This window comes from Pituophis catenifer, unplaced genomic scaffold, assembly GCF_029215685.1.
Source record: "Pituophis catenifer annectens isolate HBS135680 unplaced genomic scaffold, rPitCat1.0.hap2 SCAF_2, whole genome shotgun sequence".
Taxonomy (NCBI): Eukaryota; Metazoa; Chordata; class Lepidosauria; order Squamata; family Colubridae; genus Pituophis; species Pituophis catenifer.
In genome coordinates, this window is record NW_027256882.1 from 81,369,320 (window position 1) to 81,390,052 (window position 20,733).

General features: G+C 34.8%; 1 protein-coding gene across 1 annotated transcript in view; it reads left to right on the plus strand.

The window, feature by feature from the left end:
- SFMBT1 (Scm like with four mbt domains 1) overlaps positions 1-20,733 on the plus strand; it is a 153,411-nt gene that overhangs the window by 97,181 nt on the left and 35,497 nt on the right. The window contains exons 2-3 of the mRNA XM_070933693.1: positions 9,726-9,873; positions 14,748-14,842. Of these exons, the coding sequence (XP_070789794.1) occupies positions 9,846-9,873; positions 14,748-14,842 (123 nt within the window). The 5' untranslated portion in view covers positions 9,726-9,845. The remainder of the gene's footprint in view (positions 1-9,725; positions 9,874-14,747; positions 14,843-20,733) is intronic.

Consider the following 20,733-nt stretch of genomic DNA (forward strand, 5'->3'; position numbering starts at 1 on the left):
CTGCCTCCCCAGGAAATCTGAATGACCTGATCCTCCTGGTCCTCTAAAAGGCTGTAAAAATCTGGGTTTTCCGAAAGGATTAGATCTAAATTGTTAGGAGCGGCTGATAGTGTAGAATTTGTGACTAAAGATTAGGTATGAAGTGCCGTCGTTTAGGTATTCTTACTTAGTATTTATTATATTCATTTGTATTTCTGTTCATGTGGGTTTCATTATTTTGTATTGTGAGCCTCCCAGAGTTATTTGCTTAAGGTAGGCAGCCATATACATAAATTGCATGTCCCAAAAAGGCAAGTTGTAAAAAGGAAGAGCTGATTCACATGAAGCATGATAGCACTCCCAGTGCACCAGAAGAGCTCTATCCTGCTCATTCTGTGCCTCTTCTTCTTGCCTATGACCTGTCCATCAGTCTGTTTGACCCATTGAAGAAATGTGGGATGAAGCTTCCTGTAAGCAATAAGTTTTTTGGAGAATTTTATCAAAGGGAGAGAGAGCTGTCATTAGTAAGAAATATACATGCAATAGTGCTGTGTCAAGAAAATGCTGATCCCATTTTTAAGCACTTTTTCCTAAGCATTGTTTCAAAAAAAAAAAAAGATATATCTGTTAATAAAGAGCCTAAATAACACCCCACAAGGTATTATGTGAGCAGACTCCTCTGTGGAAGCCAGCTGTCCAATTTCTTGGCAACCCACCACAGACTGTCTATGATGATATAGTTCCAGGTGACCAGAGGCTGGAAGGCATGCCTTCAGCAACCTAAAGTGGTCATTGGAAGCTGGATAAATCCCAACCTCTGTGTCATCGCTAAAAGTATCATAGATCACAGCACGATTTGTGTTGGTAGAAGAGGAAAGACGCTTCTTTTAAACTGGAACAGCTAAAACATCATTTAAGGTGAACTGGGGATGAGATGATTCTAAAAAATAATGCCCTCATCATCAGTTAGCAGGGCATCTTCATGTTGCAGTTGGAACTATGAGAGGACGTGACCCCGGATGGAAAATACCAAACTCTTCTGAGAAAACAACACCAAATTTGCGGATACCAAGATGCCCACTACCTCTCTAGATGGGGCTTGCAAACAGGTTACTTTTTAAAATTGTTATTTTTCCAAATTTAAAGAGTTTTTTTTTATGTTTATGTTTCTACATACATATACAAATATATGTATATATATGTGAAATTTATTGGCTGCCCATCTTACCTCAGGGTAACTGGGTAGCTTACAATAATAAAAAATAAAAACTGTACGAAGATAAAAACATAAATAAAATGCTACACAGAGCCAAATATTGCAGCCCAATAAAAGAAGAGGGCGGGAACAGGATGAGAGGGAGGTTGGATCTGATGTTAATCTATTAACCACCTCCACTGTGATACTTCCCCATTGGAGCCCCAAGCCAACTGGCAGAACCAGGTCTTTAGGCTCTTATGAAAAGTCGGGAGGATTGGAACCAACCTCATTCCGGGGGAGGGGAGATGTCCCAAAGGACAGGTGCAAAAGCAGAGAAGCCCGTCTCCTGTACCCTACCAACCGGAATACTCAGCCCGACAGGGCTCATAGCATGCCTCTTATACAAAGTTGTTGGTTGAACAGGAAAAATTAAAACTTCTATTGATATCAAATCTGTTTTTTAATCATATTTAATATAATCTTGTCTTAATCAACTTACATGTATAATTATTTTAGCTTAGTTGTTACCTATGAATGGTCCTGCACATGTGTTTTCACCTTTCATAAATGATCAAGTAAAAATCAGATCTTGATTAAATTTAAGCCTGGATTAAATTTCTGTGTCAGTGCACATCAGGAAAAGTATGTGTCTGTTATTCGGAGACAGTTGCATAACTGTTTCATTTATACATCTGCAAATGTTCGTTCTGGCTAGGGCATTCAAACAGCAAAGCACAGAACAGGAAGTCGGGTCAACCAATCAGCATGCAGGACACGCAACTTTGCACAATGCACAGTTGGCATTTGGGAGGCGTGTGCATCGGCTTGGATGCGGCCTGCAGCCATCTGCAATCTACGCTTATCTGTCATCCCCTTTGCAGCATAAGTATGCGGTGATGCCTACATGCAGTTGTGGGCAACTCTAAAACAAGCTTTAGTAATCACAGTACTACTAGCTACAAATGTTAGGTACGGTATTTTGTTTGCAAAGGTTCTTTTCATCTTCCATCATTACAGACATTACTTTATTCTCTTCTGGGTGAAATCAGTGCATCATGGAAGCCAAGAACGTAATATTTGGTTTTGGTGATTCTGTGGAGATGATACAGCTAAATAACATCAAATCAAGCTCAAGTTTTCTGGAATTGAAACATTATTTTCATTCAACAGGCTGAATTCCTGTCAACTGTTTGGCCCTTTTCCCTAGCATCTTTCAGCTTTTGCTTTTCAGATAAATAAACAGGTTTTTAAAAATATTTTTTTTCAGTTTTTGCAAAGCTTTCATATGATCACTGCTCAGTCACAGTTTATAGCCTGTTATCATCTGCTTGTAATGAAACAGACTGCTGTCTTTGTGTTTTTGCAATTTTGATTTCTCACTGAAAGTTTTTTCTTATATATAATCTCTGAAATGATAATAAAGGCAGCAGGCATTATTTGTTTAGAGCTGCCATTCCCATTAAATGCTCAAAGGGCATTTACTTTAAGCACTTGTATTGAAAGAGTTTTGTTTAGCATTTGTTCTTCCTTGTTCTTATTCTGCAATAATTTAATGGAATGGCTTGTTAATGAGTTCTCCTTGATTTTGTTTCTGTATAATTTTTTTCCATGTTTCAGTATTTCAAAGCAGCAAGATTACATGAGTTCTACTATATGTTATTTGGAATAAACATGTATAGAGATGAACCTATCATTTGGAGAACATTTTCTGTTCAGAAATATCTATTTGAAATACTGAAATGTGGAAATGAGCCATAAATGTTCTTAATCTTGTTCCTCCTCAGTGTTTAAAAAGTAAGTGTAGACTATTAACATTTAAGGTCTGTAGGTAAAGATCTAAACTAATGCTTAACATTTCACAGTACAAGTAATCCTTGACTTACAATAACAATTGAGCCCAAAATTTCTGTTCTTAAGTGAGACAGTTTTGCCACATTTTACAACCTTTTGTGACATAGTTGTTAAGTGAATCACTGTAATAGATAAATTATAACACGATGGTTAAGTGAATTTGGCTTCTCTGTTGACTTTGCTTGTGAAAAGATTGTCAAAGGTGATCACATGACTTTGGGGTGGAGCAATAGTCATAAATGTGAACCAGTTGTCCAGCATGTGAATTTTGATCACATGATCATGGGGATGCTACAAAGGTCGTAAGTGTAAAAAATGGTCATGTCACTTTTTTCAGTGATGTAACTTTGAATGGCCACTAAATGAACTGTTGTAAGTTAAGGACTACGTGTTGAATGCTAAACAAAATCAATGTAAATTACTTGAAATTGTCAATCCTTTGAAAATCTAGTCTTTCGTTTCAGTTATCAACATGGTCAGATATTTCAGTCTTTCGTTGGATTTAAGTATGAATAATGGTGATTGTGGAAACAGGCAAATGTACCCCTAAAGAAGGGGTGTGAAACTTGCGGCATCACAGCAGCATCATGTGAGATATTGTTACGTTTTCCCCCTTCGCTAAACCATGCGAGGGCCACGAGTTTGACAGTCCTGCCCTAAAGAGTGCATTTAAAGCAAAACCAATAGTAAAAATTTTTCTTCCATACAATGATATTGATTTGTCACAGATATCTATGTTTAGTTCCATGAATAAAATGTACTGTATTTTTCGGAGTATAAGACGCACTCCCCCCTCCCCACCCCCTTAAAAGAGGGTAGAAATATTGGTGCATCTTATACACCGAATACAGCCTCCCGAAGCCCCACCCCACTCATCCCATTTTTGCAAAAAATGGGCCTGTTTTTCACAAAAACTGTGTTTTTGCCTTCCCCAGCCCCCAGGAGCACTCTGCAGGCCTCCCAAACACTCTCCGCGCCCCCGTTTTTTGCAAAAATGGGCTTGTTTTTTGACAAAAAATATGGTATTTGTGTTTTCTGCATGTGTACATGTTTTTTTTTTTTTTAAATAAGGATGCACTTGTACTAAATTTCTACTAAATGCATGCAGATTTTCATAAAGTTTTACTTTATGGAAGTGGTTTGTCATTGCTGCTTTCTAATTGTTTGTTTTGAACCTTTCCTAGGTAACCAATATTTTAATTTTGAAATAAATACTTAAGTGTACCATTTCTTCAATAATATATAGCAGTTTTCTGCTAGGAAGGAGGCATCTTGTATATATTTAACTACTGTATACATGAATGCATAAGTATACAATTAGTAACTTAGGGCTGCATGGAAAGCTCTCAGTCCATATGGAATTTTTATTCCCTTACATAATAAAATCACTATCATAAATACAATAAAATCAATATTTTGTATTAATTGTTGATTTTCATATTTGACCTTTTGATCAATTTTAATTTATGTTTATGCTTGAATTTTTGTATGAATACCATAGTTTCAACCAATCTCTAGAGCTGAATATTTAATAGCATCATATGCATGTAATATTAGCAGGCCAGTTGAAGATGTTTGTAGATTTGTCTGGATTGTGCAATATTTTTGGCATGTATGATACTATATTATGATTAGTACCCTAATATGGAGAGAAAGAAAAACAAAGCAGAATTTGGGAGGTTGTATGTGGGAACTTCTATAGTAGTAAAATGCTAGGCTAGAGATTATGTAAGAAATGAAAAAAACTTACATTTCATACTAAAAGGAACAGAAAAAACATCATTAATTTTTGGTCAAAAGTGTCTGGAAATTCATTGTGGATGCAGAATATTCTCTGATGATTCCCAGTATTTGGGAAATATACAAAAGAGATTAATTACTTTGAGTAACGTGAAAAACTGGAGAAAAAATCATTATCAGGGACTATGGAACCTATGAGAATGAGTGTCCTGTGAGTGGAAAGAGGAAATACAAATTGAAATAATGTCTTAGTAAATCTGCAACATGTGGCAACTTCATCCATTTTTTAGCCAGATATTTTATTCCACAATACCTAAGCTTACAAAGAAAAGGCAGTGTTATACATATGAAAAAATGATTTCAAGAAATGAAGATATGGCCACTTTAGGTACTAAGTAAATTGGAGGCTCTTTGTTTGCCACTGATTTATACTGATAGGAGGCTTGATAAAAGAGTTTAGGCTTAAATATAAACATCAAAGCAAGAAAGCTGCATTTATTTATTTATTTATAATCTGCCCACTTGCTCTTTGGACCCCAAGGCTAATGGTCAGGTGCCCCTCCCCCATTGCTGCCCCCTGTCAACTGTCACTGAATGTTCTACTTTTTCTTTAGGGAATTCTGATTGTAAGTCAATGTGCTCCTGAGTCTATTTGACCCTGCTTTCTAGGATAAAGATGGTTGTGAGGAGTCATTTAGGCGTGTTAGGCTTCTTAAAACTTCAAAAAGAAAAACAGGACCTGCTTCTTATCGCTTTCATATTATCCCTTACTTTACATTACCATCTCTTAAAAAAAAAAAATCAGTGTTTTTGTATTTTTTCCCTTATTGTTTCTGTCCTCTACTGCTAATTTTGATAAATCTGAGTGCTGTGATGTGTGAGGATGGGGGGAAGATGTCTAGCATATACAGATTTGATAAAATATCGGTGAAGGGTTTCTCACCTATTTCTTTCTATTATAATTACTTTTAACAAGGTGGTCATAAAGATAGGGATTTGCTCATCTCTCAGGGTGTTAGGATTCTGCTTGATATCTAGTCTTATTCACTACATTTGAGGTAACGGGAAGAACTTGTGCCACAATTCAAAGCAGATATCTTCCATTTGTTCTAATGTTATTGCTCTTCTTTGACCTTGGCTCTTCAATCTCTATGGTCACAGTATTTGGCTGTGATCAAGGAGCAGATGTGGGTTAGCTGCTGAAAATTGAATCCAGACTGAAGTCATTTAGTTGGCAAGTAAACAGAACTTTAATCTAAAGTGTCCTGTGTACTTCTTGCTGCTGTTCTGTCTCTGGATGCCATTGTCTCACTGTGGCAAAAGGAATATATATATATATAGGCAATATCATACTAATTTGCCTTATTTTATCTGTCTGCTGTACTTTTTTGTCTTTTAACCAATAGTTGTGGGACTGGAGAGCAGTGTTTGGGGAAAGTAAATCTTCTGTATCATCCAGGCCTTGGTGTCAGTCAGAATCCAGAGCGAACATCCATTACTTATAAGTTAGGAGAGCTGCCATGAACCAATGTTAGCTTTTGCCTAGTTATAAATAGCAAGCTCTGCAGAATCCTGATTGTTCATTTTCTCTTTCTCCATTTATTTAAGACAGTGAATCAAAAAAGAGACCTGAAATGATAGTCTAACATTAAAAATATCACAATGTTAACAAATTTGTTTTATTTTTCTGTGTTAACAATAGCTGTATTCAGGCATTTTATACAAGATATATTTAGTCTAAATTTTGTTTACATTGCTCATTAATTTCTCTTTCCTAAATAGGGCCCATAGGACTCTTACATTAACTATTAGTTTATAAACATATGAAATTATCAAAACATTTAACCATTTTATTAAAAGTAAACTAATGTAAACTCTAATTGTCATAGTCTATATACTACTCTATAAACTAAAAATATAATTTTTTTTGTGACAGATTATCCTGTTATCCACTAATTTATGTTAGGGAGAAATATTAAGTAAAATATAGGTATTTTAGACATAGGTATTGCATACAAAATTATACATAGTAATGTTTTACCTGTAAATGACCTTTTCTGTTTTAATCGCAATAATGCACGCGCGAACAACCACTTTAAACTCAATTTAAATCATTCTAAACTTGACTGTAAAAATATGATTTCCATAGTAGAATTATCAAAGTCTAGAATGCCCTATCTGATTCAGTTGTCTCAGCTACAAAGTTTCAGTCACAAATTGACTTCCATGGACTTTACTTCATATTTAAGTGGTCAGTAGAGGGGATGTGCAAAAGTGCACTAATGTGCCTATCGTCCCTGTCATTGTATTTTTATTCTCTTATTCTTGTTCTCGTTTTTGTTTGACAAATTCCAATAAATAAATAAATAAATAAATAAATAAATAAATAAATATGGAATATTGTGATAGGAATTGGCCTCTTCTATATTCTCTTCATTCCCTACGTTTCTATATAAAACATAATTTTTTCTTTTAATTCAGCTATAGGAAATACATGCTGATGAAAGATGTAAAGCTACAGAGCTGTTGAAATTAACCATAAAAAATGTTAGTTTTTTTTAATATGCTAAAAGAAAAATCCATTTTTATATTTTAAATCCTTAGTTATTTTGGATTTTAGAACATTAGCATATTGCCAAGTAGTGAACTGCAGTAGACTATAAATTCACCCACTTTGCAGTTTTATCTTTGTTGTAGTTCATAGTAATTGGTAATTATATTTTTACTCTACAAGAGCGAGCATGCTAAATGAATTCCAAATATTTCCTTATTTTTTCCTACCTAGATTAGGATATATAATATTTTATTGGGTTAATTATTCAGTCACCTCTAGTCATACTTTATCATGAATAAACTTTTAATTTCATGAAATTGTTGTGTTCACAGATGCATATCAAACTGACATTAGAACCTTAAAACATATATTTAGCTACGCTTTACTTCCTCTTTCTTCTTTTAAATCCAATGTGCTGTCTAATAGGGAGAAGTTATTTTCTATGTGCTACTGCAATTATTTTCCATATTTGCCTTCTGATTAGCCCAGTCCCGAAATCTCTAGGAAAGGTTGCCTGCATATAAATTCAAGGATTAGAACTTTAAAAACATATTTAGTTAAGCCTTACCACATTTTGTACTTTAAAAAATCCAGGGTGTCATTCAAGACAGATAAGTTTAAATTCAATTAAGATTAGTATATCAACAATTAAAGTGTTAAATTCAAACAGAAAAAGTCAAAGTAAATTGATATTCCTCACCTTCAGTTAGCTACAGCTGCAGTGATGCAAACAATCTGTCCAGGACTGAAAACATCTTTTGAATTTTTGACATCAGCATTATAAGTTAAAAGGTGCTGATAGTTCTACAACTGAGGGAAGGTATTTTCAATTGCTGATAAGCTTCAACCAATTTCTTTTTTTAACTTAACTATTTATTGAATGCTGGAGTTTGAGGAGCCTGGATGAACACACAGCTGGGTTTGAATCAACATTACTTTATCTGTGTATTCACTACACCTATTCCTTTGCTGAATATGGGATGCACAGTACCTGAAGCTTTTCCCATATATGCTCATTGCAGATAAACCAGGCTGCAGTGATGATGCTATAGGCTCTTCATCCTGCCTTAATGTATTGGCTTGGTGATATTCCTCTATTAGCCAAAGTTCTGTTTGGCATTACTTTAGCCTATAAGAAAATTGCATTGCGATATCTCCATTTTGAATTGATTTGAACATAGATTCTAATGTGAAATTAAGCTCTCTGCTGAAGGTCTGAAAGAGATGAGGCCTGAGGATATGTAGTTTCTCCATTGTAGTGGAGACAGCATCCAGGAATTAGATTCCTTCTGCATCCAGAAATGTACAGAGCCTGGGGTTTTTTTTAGGGTGCAGGAGGGGGGGAGGGCAATTTACGGGAGACACTTGTCAACAAAATTATTGTCATAAATCTTGCAGGGGCTTGAAAGTCTCCCTTTCAGTGGTTTCTGTGCTCTTTTGGAGCACAGCTTCTAAAATTACCCATTGACTTAAAAGAGGCATCCTCTTGTATTCATATCATAGTTTCTGTCTTCTCCCCGTGTAGTATATGAATATAAAGCCAAATTAACAGAGAGAGAAAAAACATATAGTAGCAAGGAAAATCCAAGAGTAGCAATACTACAGTATCAACCAAAAAAAAAAAGAGATAGCTTTTTAAATACCATTTTGCAAGGAGAGGGAATGGGATGGGTTAATTGATTTTTCTCTGATAAGTATGTCTAGTATTACATAATACGATTCCTAGAGCGTTTTGCCAACTATCATAATAACAGTTGTTGATATAACCTCTCTGGCAGTCTCTTGGGTTCTGAAGTCAAAACAGTAGATGTTTCCATACAATATACAGAAGACCTAGTTAACAAGCATGTATTAATATTGTGCCCACCAATATGTGTGGCTCTTTAATGAGAATGTTAAGCCCCTTCAACAAAGGTTCAATCAAAAGATTACTTATTTAATAGTGCAATCTATTTCTAGTTACCCAGCCAATTTATCTATTGCTGAAATGAGGGAATTCCTACTTGATGGTTTAACAATTTTAATACATTTAGAATTAATTTGCAAACTTTGCAGATATTTTAACTGTGACAGAAGTTTCTCATGTAAAGAATATCCGCTTTATGTAACTTATTTGGAATTAGTTGAGATATACAAAATTAGGGACTCTTTATTTTTGATGGGCTTAAGTATGAAAGTGAGACAAAATGAATTTATACCTTAGAAGTGAACCTGTATCATTATTTTACTCTTCTGTTTATAATAGTCTGTAACAAAATCACCTCTGTATTAGAAAAAAGTAGATTTTGGGGTAGAATAAAGTAGAAGTGCTGACTTAGCTTGTTCTAATTCTACAGAAATGAAAGAAACAAAATGTAGCTCTAGATTTAAGGATAAAAATATGCCTGTAAATTTTTTTCACAGTTTTTGCTTCAACACAAAGCTTGAAGAAGCAGACACTGGGATGCTGATGAGATCAAGACAGTGACCCAGTGAGTTTTTCTACTTCCTGTTCCCAAGCGGTATTACAAGATTGCTGTGGAAATGAATGGAGAACAGCAGCATGAGACAGGTATTATAGTTCTGGAGATGGAATCATGCCAACTCAGCGTATTTAGAATCATTTGATCCCAGAATAAGTCATTGCTACAATTTCTTTATACAAGTCTGGGCTATATAAAAATAGAATTTAGTATTTTTCTTTAACAGAAGTTATTTTATAATACAGACCTTCCCAATACATAATTAAATGCACATATGGTATGTTATAGTTATATTTTGTAATTTATTTGCTTTGAGAATTTAAAAACTATATAATTAACATTTGGAATTAATATTTATTATGATTTCATTTTTGATACCTTAACATGCTATCATTTTGAGTTCCCAGTTTGAGCACGTATAATATTTTCCTTTTAAGAAATAAATTTAAAGTATTGACAAAAATGAACAATGTAATAGTACATTTGAAATCTTTGATGCAATCTTTCACACATGAAGAACTAAAATATTGACAACTTAAATTAATCTTGGATTTTGATCATGCTCCCCACTTCACTTCCTAAGAAACAGAACACATTGAGAAATAATGCTACTTTCTTTTGTTTTGAAACATTAGATAATTCAGGTATTTATTGCTGAAGCACTAATGATAATATGAAGTTTAATTTCTTATTGAGACATGGTTTTGAATTATAGACATAACACTGGTTTTCTTATCTGTTTATACAAACACACACACACACACACACACACACACACACACACACAGTATATATTCCCTTTCCATTCAGTTTTCTTTGAATATAATGGTCAATAATTCAGCAGCAACATTAAATGTAAAATTGCAGTTCTGGAACAGTACAAAAGTGCTGGTTATATACTAATAGAGCAGTCCTCACTCATGCTTAAATTGTTTTATAATTAGAATCGTGTTGCTATCAGAATGGTCATTATATACATTGTATACTGATCCTGGAAAGGGGAAAAATTACGAAAAATAAAAATGACTCAAAAATGCCTGAAGTGTCTGCAAAGGATTGGAAAAACTGCAGTTGGAAATTGTTGTAATGACAATAATCACATGCCTACTAATGTTGATGGATCTAGGGAAATTATAAGTATAATCCTAGCACATTTTTTGTCACTATATTCACAAAACACAAGGTGACATCACAGGGGCCTTCATCAGGTTCAATATAACATAACAGCAAGAACCCATAAGTAATATTTCCCATCCCTACAAGGACGACTTTGAATTCCCTTATACTATATTTATAAATTCTTTCATGAGCTCAGCACATTAAAAGAAGAAAGGAAAAGCTGCACAATACTATATCCTCAAGCATTCCTGTCCCATCAAGAATAGAAATATTTTTGCCTAGCAACCAAAAGAACTATTGAGGAAACATGACAAATGGAAACGTAGACTCACATTCTTTTAAAAGAAAGCTGCAGAGATCTATTATTAAGATTAAGGAATCAGGAAGTAGTGGCGGGCATTCAAGTGGGCAGGCATGTGCCCACTCATTTTTGTATGCCTTAAAACAAAATAATTAAACAATAAGCTTCACTGAGAATTTCCTAACTTGGGAGCATCATGGGTTCGTTGACCTTGCTTGTCAATCTCCTCACGTGAACTACCTCAAGAACCCTTCAAGAATACCAGGAACTGAACACCTTCAGGAGAAATCGGAATACTGGCAAAACTACTCAAGTTCATATATTAATATAGGAGAACCTAATTCAAATCAAAAATAAGAAAATCAGAAAAGGATAGAGAAGATACACAGTTACACTGAACCAATGTAGGACCAATACCTTAGCCCCTACCTGAACCAGCCAATCCTCTGGGCCAACTGATTGTTCACTTTATATCCTGTTTTTTCTTCAAGAATTCATATATAGTACATATGGGCTGCCATGTATTGGCATAAAAATCTGGACAACCCAGATGGAAGAAAATTCTTTTTTGCTATCCTCTACTGACTGTCTACATATTTACAGAACAGCTGTTGCATCCCATAGTATAGTACGGGGGTGTCAAACTCAAGGCCCAGGGTCTGGATCCGGTCCTCTGGGTTGCTTAGATCTGGCCCGCAGGGCTACCCTGGAAACAGCAAAGGACCATCCCGCGGTACCTCCGCACGCAGCCCTTCCAAGCTCCTTTTTTCCTGGCAGAGGGTTGCAGGAGGCCATCCCAGCTGAAAACAAAGCTCAGGAACCCATTTTCACTGACAGAGTGCTTGTGCCATCACAGGCGTTCCCCAACATGAGTGATGCCCCCCCCCCCGGCCACGCTCCCCCCCGAGGTCAAGCACAACCCTAATAGGGCCCTTAATGAAATCAAGTTTGACACCTGTGGTATAGTACTTTAATATTCTATTTTATCCTTGCGAGGACCCAGTAAGGCTCAAAGTTACTTGATGTGTCTTCATGACTTAAGATGGACTTGAACTTACATTTCTACTACCTTTGTTTAGTTCCTAAATCACAACTTTGCATAGGCTATATTCCATTTGTACCCTAAGAAACTTCCTGGTCATGTTTTTTGTATCAGAGGATGATAGGAAAGAATGAGTATGCAAGAGAAATGCAGCTGCCCTGAATTTGTATATTAACAATGCATAGAGGAATAGTCAGGTGTGTCCTGTCCACTGTTGCTAGTCATAGTTAGGACTTTCTCCTAGAATGCACAAAATGGACTACAGATAAATCTGGCATCTGTAGCCTTTAGAGAGTAGACACAGAACAATGAGGTTTATATATTTCTCAAATTTATTTATGTTATATCTTTTGCTTTGCTTTGCTTTGCATAGCATGTATTATATTCATGAACAAATGAAATACATTTTTCCCATCTCTTCCACTGAAGATAATAGGTCAGAATATCTTTGAACCAGATGTAGGTTGTAACAATATGCTATAAAAGGGATAAAACTGCAGTTTTAAAAAATATAGGCTATGCCATAAGTAAGCTCCTCCTTCCTCCTCCCATGAGTCCCATCTGTTTCGGCTGTTGTATCTTTGTTAGCAGATTAACTGCTGGCAGTCCTCAGCTCCAATATTTTTAAAGATTATGGCATACCTTGTGCCGGTCCTTTGTTAAATCCTTCAGTGTATCTTTTGTACATGATTACACTGTAGGTTGCAAGAATACAGAAATGCTTTGAAATAAATATCTCACATTTTGCTTTTGAATATTGCCAACATCTAGTCTTGTACTATTTCCTGGAGAATTCTGTATTCCTGTATCTTATTCTTCTGTCTTTGAACCCTTACATTTTAAAGCCTGCCTTACAATATGTAAGCTAAAAAATGCTTTAGGAAATATCAGATTCTTAATAAAAACTTAACACACATTTATTCTTTTGCAAAAAAAACCAAACCAAAACATAATAATCAGACCTGAACATTTTTTTTACACCTGATCTTTATAGTTCTTTTTGTGCCAATGCCCAAAGCTACTTTACTTAAACTTTGCCAATTTTTGCTGTAATATCTTTTTGACTAAATAGGCATATGGGGGTTGCGCAACTTTTAAGCAAATTATTTCAATGTGCCTTACAAATATTGACCAGTGTTTATAATTTTAGGTTTTTCTATCTGCAGGTAAACCTATTAAGCTGTCTAGATTTTGCTAAATGTCAGCTCTGGTAGCCTCAGGCAACATGACTAGTGACAACTACTGGGAATTATAGCTCATCAATATCTGGAAGGCCACAGGCTCCTCATACTCAGGAATGACACATTATGTATGTCCCTATACAAATAGTCCTTGAGTTACCACAGCAGTTAAGACTGGAAATTCCATCGCTAAGCAGTGTGATCATAAAGTGCAATTTCACATGATCATGATGGCAATCCCAGCAGTTCTTGCTGCCATTATTAACTGAATTCCATCAGTCACTAGCCAGGGACCCATTCTTGTGGCTTGGCCCCTCCCAGCCCTGGCCGTTGGTTCTTCCAAGGTAAGGAACCGCCTTCCTTTCAACTCCCCCTTCTTTGCCCTTTTGGCCCCTTGCACTTCAAGGTTTTTGCTGCCCTGTGCTCCACCACTCACCATTTTCTTGATGCTGCTGTCATAAAAATACAGATGAGCTGCCAAGCATCCTAATTTTGATTATATGACCATATGGGCGCCACAAACTGCTGTAACCTAACCTAACCTTCCAGCAGTAATTGAGAACTTAGATCAGACTTTGATAAGGCGAAACCTTGTACAATTACTAGATACTAGAAGAAGAGCAAGATGTGAGATTTTTATGGACCTTTTGCTTCATTCATAGTTTTTTGCACCTGTGGTTTTTTTCTCTTAATAAAACTGCCCAAGTATTTATCCATAGAAGTATACCTTCCAAATAAAAAGTACATACCATTCAGGAAAAAGGACATCATTGACTCCTAAAATATGTTTTTGTTTAAGGATAGATCCAATACATAAAATCAAAAGTGCTATTTATGGGCATAGGTCACAAATCCAAGGTGCTTATGAAAAAAGTAGCTGCCCTTTTATATCTGCAAATTGCTTAGTGCCTACTTCATAAATCTGTTACTCTTTTCCAATCAATTTAAAATTGAAAAGATTTTTCATATAATTTCCATCCTTTTCAAGGATATTTTCAATTACCCTTGAAATAAGGTACATTCTATCTTAAAAAACAACTCTTCACTACAGCTTAGGTGTTAGGCCACTATATCAGCATAAGGGCTTTAGTAATTCATATAGTTACCTTTTGATATCTGACAGACAAGTGACTAGTGACAGACTAGTGCATATTATCTATGTTATTTGGCAGTTATGTACATTTTAATACACAATTTCAATAGAATATTTCCTTTGTCTTCAAAGCAGTAGGAAAAACATCTACAGTAAAGAAATTTATAATACCATAACAATTACATCTTACCATTTAAGATTTGTTCATTGTTTCTGGATCATTGTAGATGCAGGATCTGTTGTGGAAGAAGCAGAGTTCAGTTGGGATGACTATTTGGAAGATACAGGAGCAACAGCAGCACCTCACAGCTCGTTTAGACATGTAAGTAAACATCTGGTCAATGTTGTCTTCTGTATGTGTTCTTTAAACTCTGATCCCTTGGTAGCCATAATGGGCAGAAGCTCTTCATTTCAGATCCTTGAGAATTCTAAGTGCAGTCCCTTAAGCTCTTTGCTGTAACTTTTGGGCTTTCGTAATGTTCTCACAGGTCCCATTTAAAGGGGAATAACAGTAATAGCATTTATTTTTGTCCTTTGCTTTGCAAGGGGGACTCTTGTGCTTCAGTTAGTGCTAGAGACAGATCCAAAGAATTGCTGACTTAAATATTTTTTAAAGCGAGAGTGGCTGTTCTATGGTGCAAAGTGAAATCTTTTGCAGTTACAACACATGAAGATAATTAGTCTGCAAAGAGCTTGCTGACTCATCATCTTAAGGCTTTCTTCCATGCCTTGTTGACAACACCTTACTCACTCAGTCATCCCTTTCTCCCTTTTATTTTGTTTCCTTTTAGTAGAAGTGAATGATAAAATATGAAAATTAACCTGCTACTTTTTAAAATGTAATGCTTCAGATAAAAGTATGTTTCTGCTTTTTTTTTTTAACTAACAAACAAAATAATTGGACAGGGACTGCAACTTTCACAAAAGGTTTACAGCATGATATGGATGCTGTGAAACTTTCCAGGATTTTTTGTGCTAGAAAAAAATACTTTGGGTAATTGTGTTTGACAAAATCTTGAAATGTCGGGGTTTTTTTTATTTTCAAATAATGAAAGCATATAACTTTCAACAAGGAGTATACTGATTCTAATTAGGAATCTTTAGGGGCATTTTAGAGTATAATACATCTATGGGCTGTCTGTTACACCATTAAAAACACAACTCTGTAGAAAGGGTTTGATTATAATTGTTCACTTTTTCAATAACCAAGTTACTGTTTTAGGAATTTAAATAGTATGAAAAAAATAACTTCCTAGGGAGGCATTTGGCAGAATTTTGATTGATATGGCCCAAGATGAGACAATGATCAAAATTTGGGAAGTCCAATTTTACACTAGACAGGAGGTGTATAGATCAGATTTTTCTGTTCAGCAAGGAATTGAGAAACATAGGGATGTGAGAATTATACAAGTGTTATACAAACGTTTATTATATACTTGTTGATAGGCTTAAATTATGAAATGTTTTATACAAATATAGAATGTAAGACCCATTATTAAATGCAACAAATAAATAAGATGCATAAGTAAAGAATTTGCAAGAAGAAATGAAATGTCTATTGAATGATTCACTGCTGAGCAGGGGTAAAACAAAATGTGTAATATCCCCTGGGTTGTTTTGCAGATCTATGGATAAATGGATAAGAATGCTTGTAGTTATATTAGAGATGTTTTGGGGGAGAAGTTACAGGGAAAATAGAATGAATTAATACAATGCCATGTATTAATGGCAAAACTAGAACAAGTAAATGAATTTGTATAGCTTGGAATTTTTACTAAAAATAAAGGACAAATATTTTAAGATAATGTAAATATTAGTAAAAATATGCTAGATAGTATGTGATTTGATCAAGGAAAATTGTGTTTATTAGAAAGAAGCTAACTGGCTGTATGTTACATCATATTTTAGCCTACTTAGTATGAAAGTGAGAATTGAATATGGCCAGAGAAGTGCAGATTGACTGCAGTGGGAATGGGGTTTTTAACAAGTGTGTGTACTAAGAAAAGAGATAACGTGAAGAATGAATGGGTACTGAATGAGTGTAGGTTGTACACAAAAATGAGTAACAAGTATGAATGGAAGATCTTTGGTCATACAGAAGAATGAATGAGGACATCATAAAATGATGGAATACTTATTTCTTTTTATAGTCTGTTTTTATTGTGTGCTGCCGAGTCATGTTTTTTGAGATTGGCAGCTATATAAATGTGATGAATGAATGAAACTATATTAAAAGAGAAGTGAATGAGTTCAGAGAAAGAGAAAAACAGAGAAAGTTGTGGTTGTCTGGTGTTTATGGTAACCGCAAAAAAGAGAAAGGAGAGAAATTCAAAGAACAAAAAGCAATGAATGTAGTATCAGGATTTCTCCCCCCCCCCCCCGGAAAGGCCTGGAGATATAGTTAATTACGTTAGTATATAAACTAGTTTTAGCTACGTTTCCCCCCACACTTTTTTTAATCTAATACATGGGTTACTATTTCTTACTCCTTTTCTGTATAATGTGGTTTATTCCAGAAGAAAGCAGCATGTATAGGCATGTACCATGCATGTGCAATTATATACCGTATTTTTCAGAGTATAAAACGCTCCGGACTATAAGACGCACCTATCTTTTTTGGTGAGGAAAACAAGTTTCATTTTCAGTTTCAACACAGCCTGATTAGCACAAGAAAAATTTGCCAGCAATTTGCCTCCTTGCAGCAAACAGCCTGTTTCAGTTTCAGTTTCATTTTCAGCACAGTCTGATTAGCACAAGAAAAAAAAATCTGCCTCTGCCTCCCAGCAATTTGCCTCCTTGCAGCAAACAGCAGAGGCCGAAAATGGGGTACGCGGAGGCAGCAATAGGCAATGGCAATCCCTGCAGCCTGAAACAGCTGATGGTCAGGAGGCCGATCCAACTGATAATCAGCTGCTTGTGCTAATCAGGCTGCACTGAAACTGAAACTGAAATGGGCTGTTTGCTGCAAAGAAGCAAATTACTGGGAGGCAGAGACCAAAGGGTGGGGGCCAGCGGGTGGGCAAGGCTACATTCGATTTATAAGATGCACCCAAATTTTCACCCTCTTTTGGGGGGCGGGAGTGCGTCTTATACTCCGAAAAACACGGTAAATACAAAATATTGTACATGAAAATGAGAAAAATATTGGGGCAACTGGAACACAAGGATAAAGAACTTGTGATTTTACGACAAATATCTAGAAGAGTCAGAGATTTGAGGAGAGAATATCAATTCTTAGCAAGATTTTTAATATCCAAAGGAGTGAGTTTTAGATGGTTAATACCTGAAGGGATTATGGTGACATGGAGAGAACAAAGACACAGACTTGATTCAATTGAGAAAGCAAAGTTATTTTATCAACAACTTTGTGGATCAATGGAAGAAGATCTGGGAGCTGTAGACATTGCAAAAGAGAAAGATGAAGAAAAGGATAAAAAGCAAAAAATGAAAGAAGAGAGGGCTCGGAGAGAAGGGGCAAGAGCCAAAGACCCAATCGAACAAAGAGAGACGAGGGCAATGAAATTAAAACCTAGTAATAAGTAAACATGGGAGAAGAAATAAAAGCCTGGGAAAAAAGTTTCAGAAAGATGTTTGAAATAAAAAAATTAAGAAATTGATGGAACTGAAGAAGCATGAAATAATCTTAAATGAACAAGAATCATTAGCAAACCAATTGAGAGCATCAAAACAGAATTTTTTTGAAAACGCAAACAAACCAGGAAGATGGCTAGCGTATAAATAAAGAGAAAGAGAAAAAAGTTATAAAATATCTACAAGATGAAGAAAGGAAATTACAATATAGAACTGAAGAAAAAAAGAAAGTAATCCAAGAATATTATGAGAAACTATTCACAGGAAAAAATCCCCGAGGAGGAGATACAAAAGTATCTGGAAAAATCCGATTTAATTAAAATATCAGACCAATTTAAAGGAATGTTAGATGAAAGAATAATAATGATGGAATTAACAGAAGCAATAAAAAGACAAAAGAATGGAAAAGTGCCTGGACCAGATGGTTTACCAGCCGAGTTGTATAAAACATTGGAAGAAGTGATTAGTAATGTAATGTTGGACTTATTTAATGAATTTTTATTAGAAGCTAAAATGCCAGATTTATGGAAAGAGGCATATGTGACACTCATACCTAAAGAAAATACAGATTTACAATTGATTAAAAATTATAAACCGATCTCACTATTAAATGTAGATTATAAGATTTTTGCTTCAATAATGGCAAACAGGTTGAAAAAGCTCCTAAATGAATATATCCACAGTGATCAAAATGGATTCTTACCAAAAAGGCAAATTAGAGATAACATGAGGATGATTTTGAATACCTTGGAATATTATGAGACTTACCCAGAAAAACAAATGGCGTTGATGTTTCTAGACGCACAAAAAGCTTTTGATAATATGAACTGGCAGTTTATGATAAAGCAATTACAGAGAATGGATTTTGGGGAGAGATTCATAAACACTATAAAAACAATATATGACAGACAATTTGCCAAGTTAATGATGAACGGAGAAATGACAGGAAAGATTAATATAATGAAGGGCACCAGGCAAGGATACCCTTTATTACCATTATTGTTTATTTTGACTCTAGAAATTTTAAACAGGAACATTAGACGGAGTGATGAGATAAAAGGAACGAAAGTCAAAAAAGAAGAATATAAATTACAAGCGTTTGCCGATGACTTAGTTTTTATTATAGAGGAAGTGCAAATAACAGGCTCTAAATTACTATTACAGATAGAAGATTATGGAAAAGTATCTGGTTTGAAAATAAACAAAGACAAAACAAAAATTTTGGTGAAGAATACAACAGAAAAACAAAATAGAGAGATAAAAGAAAATCTAGACATACAAGTGGTGAAAAAAGTGAAATACTTGGGAGTATACTTAACTTCAAAATGTCCAACAATAAAAGAAGAAAACTACTACAAGTTAAAGCAACAAATTGAAAAAGACTTGGAAAAATGGAAGAATCTTCAACTATCACATGGGTCGGATTGCACTGATAAAGATGAACATATTACTAAGACTATTATTTTTATTCCAAACTGTGCCAATAAAAATTGAAAAGACTTACTTTCAATATCTTAATAAGATCATGAGGAAATTTATATGGCAAAGGAAAAAAGTAAGAATAAGTTTAAGAATGTTGCAAGACATGAGATTACGAGGGGGATTTGGTTTAAAATGGGAATTATATTATCAAGCAGCAGTATTGACATGGTTGAAATAATGGATTGAATTAAGAAATACAAGGTTGTTAACACTGGAAGGGCATGGTTTACAACTGGGATGGCATGCCTTTTTATGGCATGGTAGAAAATAAGATACACACATACTTTCATAGACATTATATAAGAAATGCATCGTTATTGGTATGGGAGAAGGTTAGAGATAAATTTTATGTGAAAATACCAACATGGTTATCAATAACGGAAGCTTTGATACACCCAAATGTCTTTAATTCTGGAAATATTGTTAGATATAATGAGTTATTAACAGATAAGGGGGAACTGAAAGAGAAACGAGAATTGGAACAACAGGGAATTGAGATAGATTGGTACATGTATATACAGATAAGATCAAGATATGAAAAAGATGCTAAACTATATGGTTTTTATATGGAAAAGACTGAACTGGATAGGATACTCATGGGAACAGAGGAAAATTTAATATTTTTTTTTATAATTTTTTGTTGTATATTGAATTGGAAGAGGAGCAAGTAAAAGAAACGATGATAGCCTGAGGTAGAAATTTTGGTTATCCAATTGAGTTTGAAAAATGGCAACAACTATGGGAAAGGAACTATAAATTAACAATGTCTACAGCATATAAGAAAAATCAATATAAAATGTTTTATAGATGGCATATGCTACCGGAGAAGTTAGCAAAAATGTTTAAAGATAAATCAGCTAAGTGCTGGAAATGTCATCAAACACCAGGATCTTACTACCATATGTGATGGACTTGTCCCGAAGCAAAAAATTACTGGTATAAAATTAAAATCTGGCTGGAAGAAATGATATAACAATGTATTGCGTTTAAACCAGAGTTGTTCCTACTGGGTATCTTTCCAGAAAAAATTAGTAAGGAAAATGTATATTTAATTATACATGTAATAACAGCTGCAAGAATTGTGTATGCTCAAAATTGGAAATCAAGGAAAATACCGTTGGAAGAAGAAGTAATAAAAAA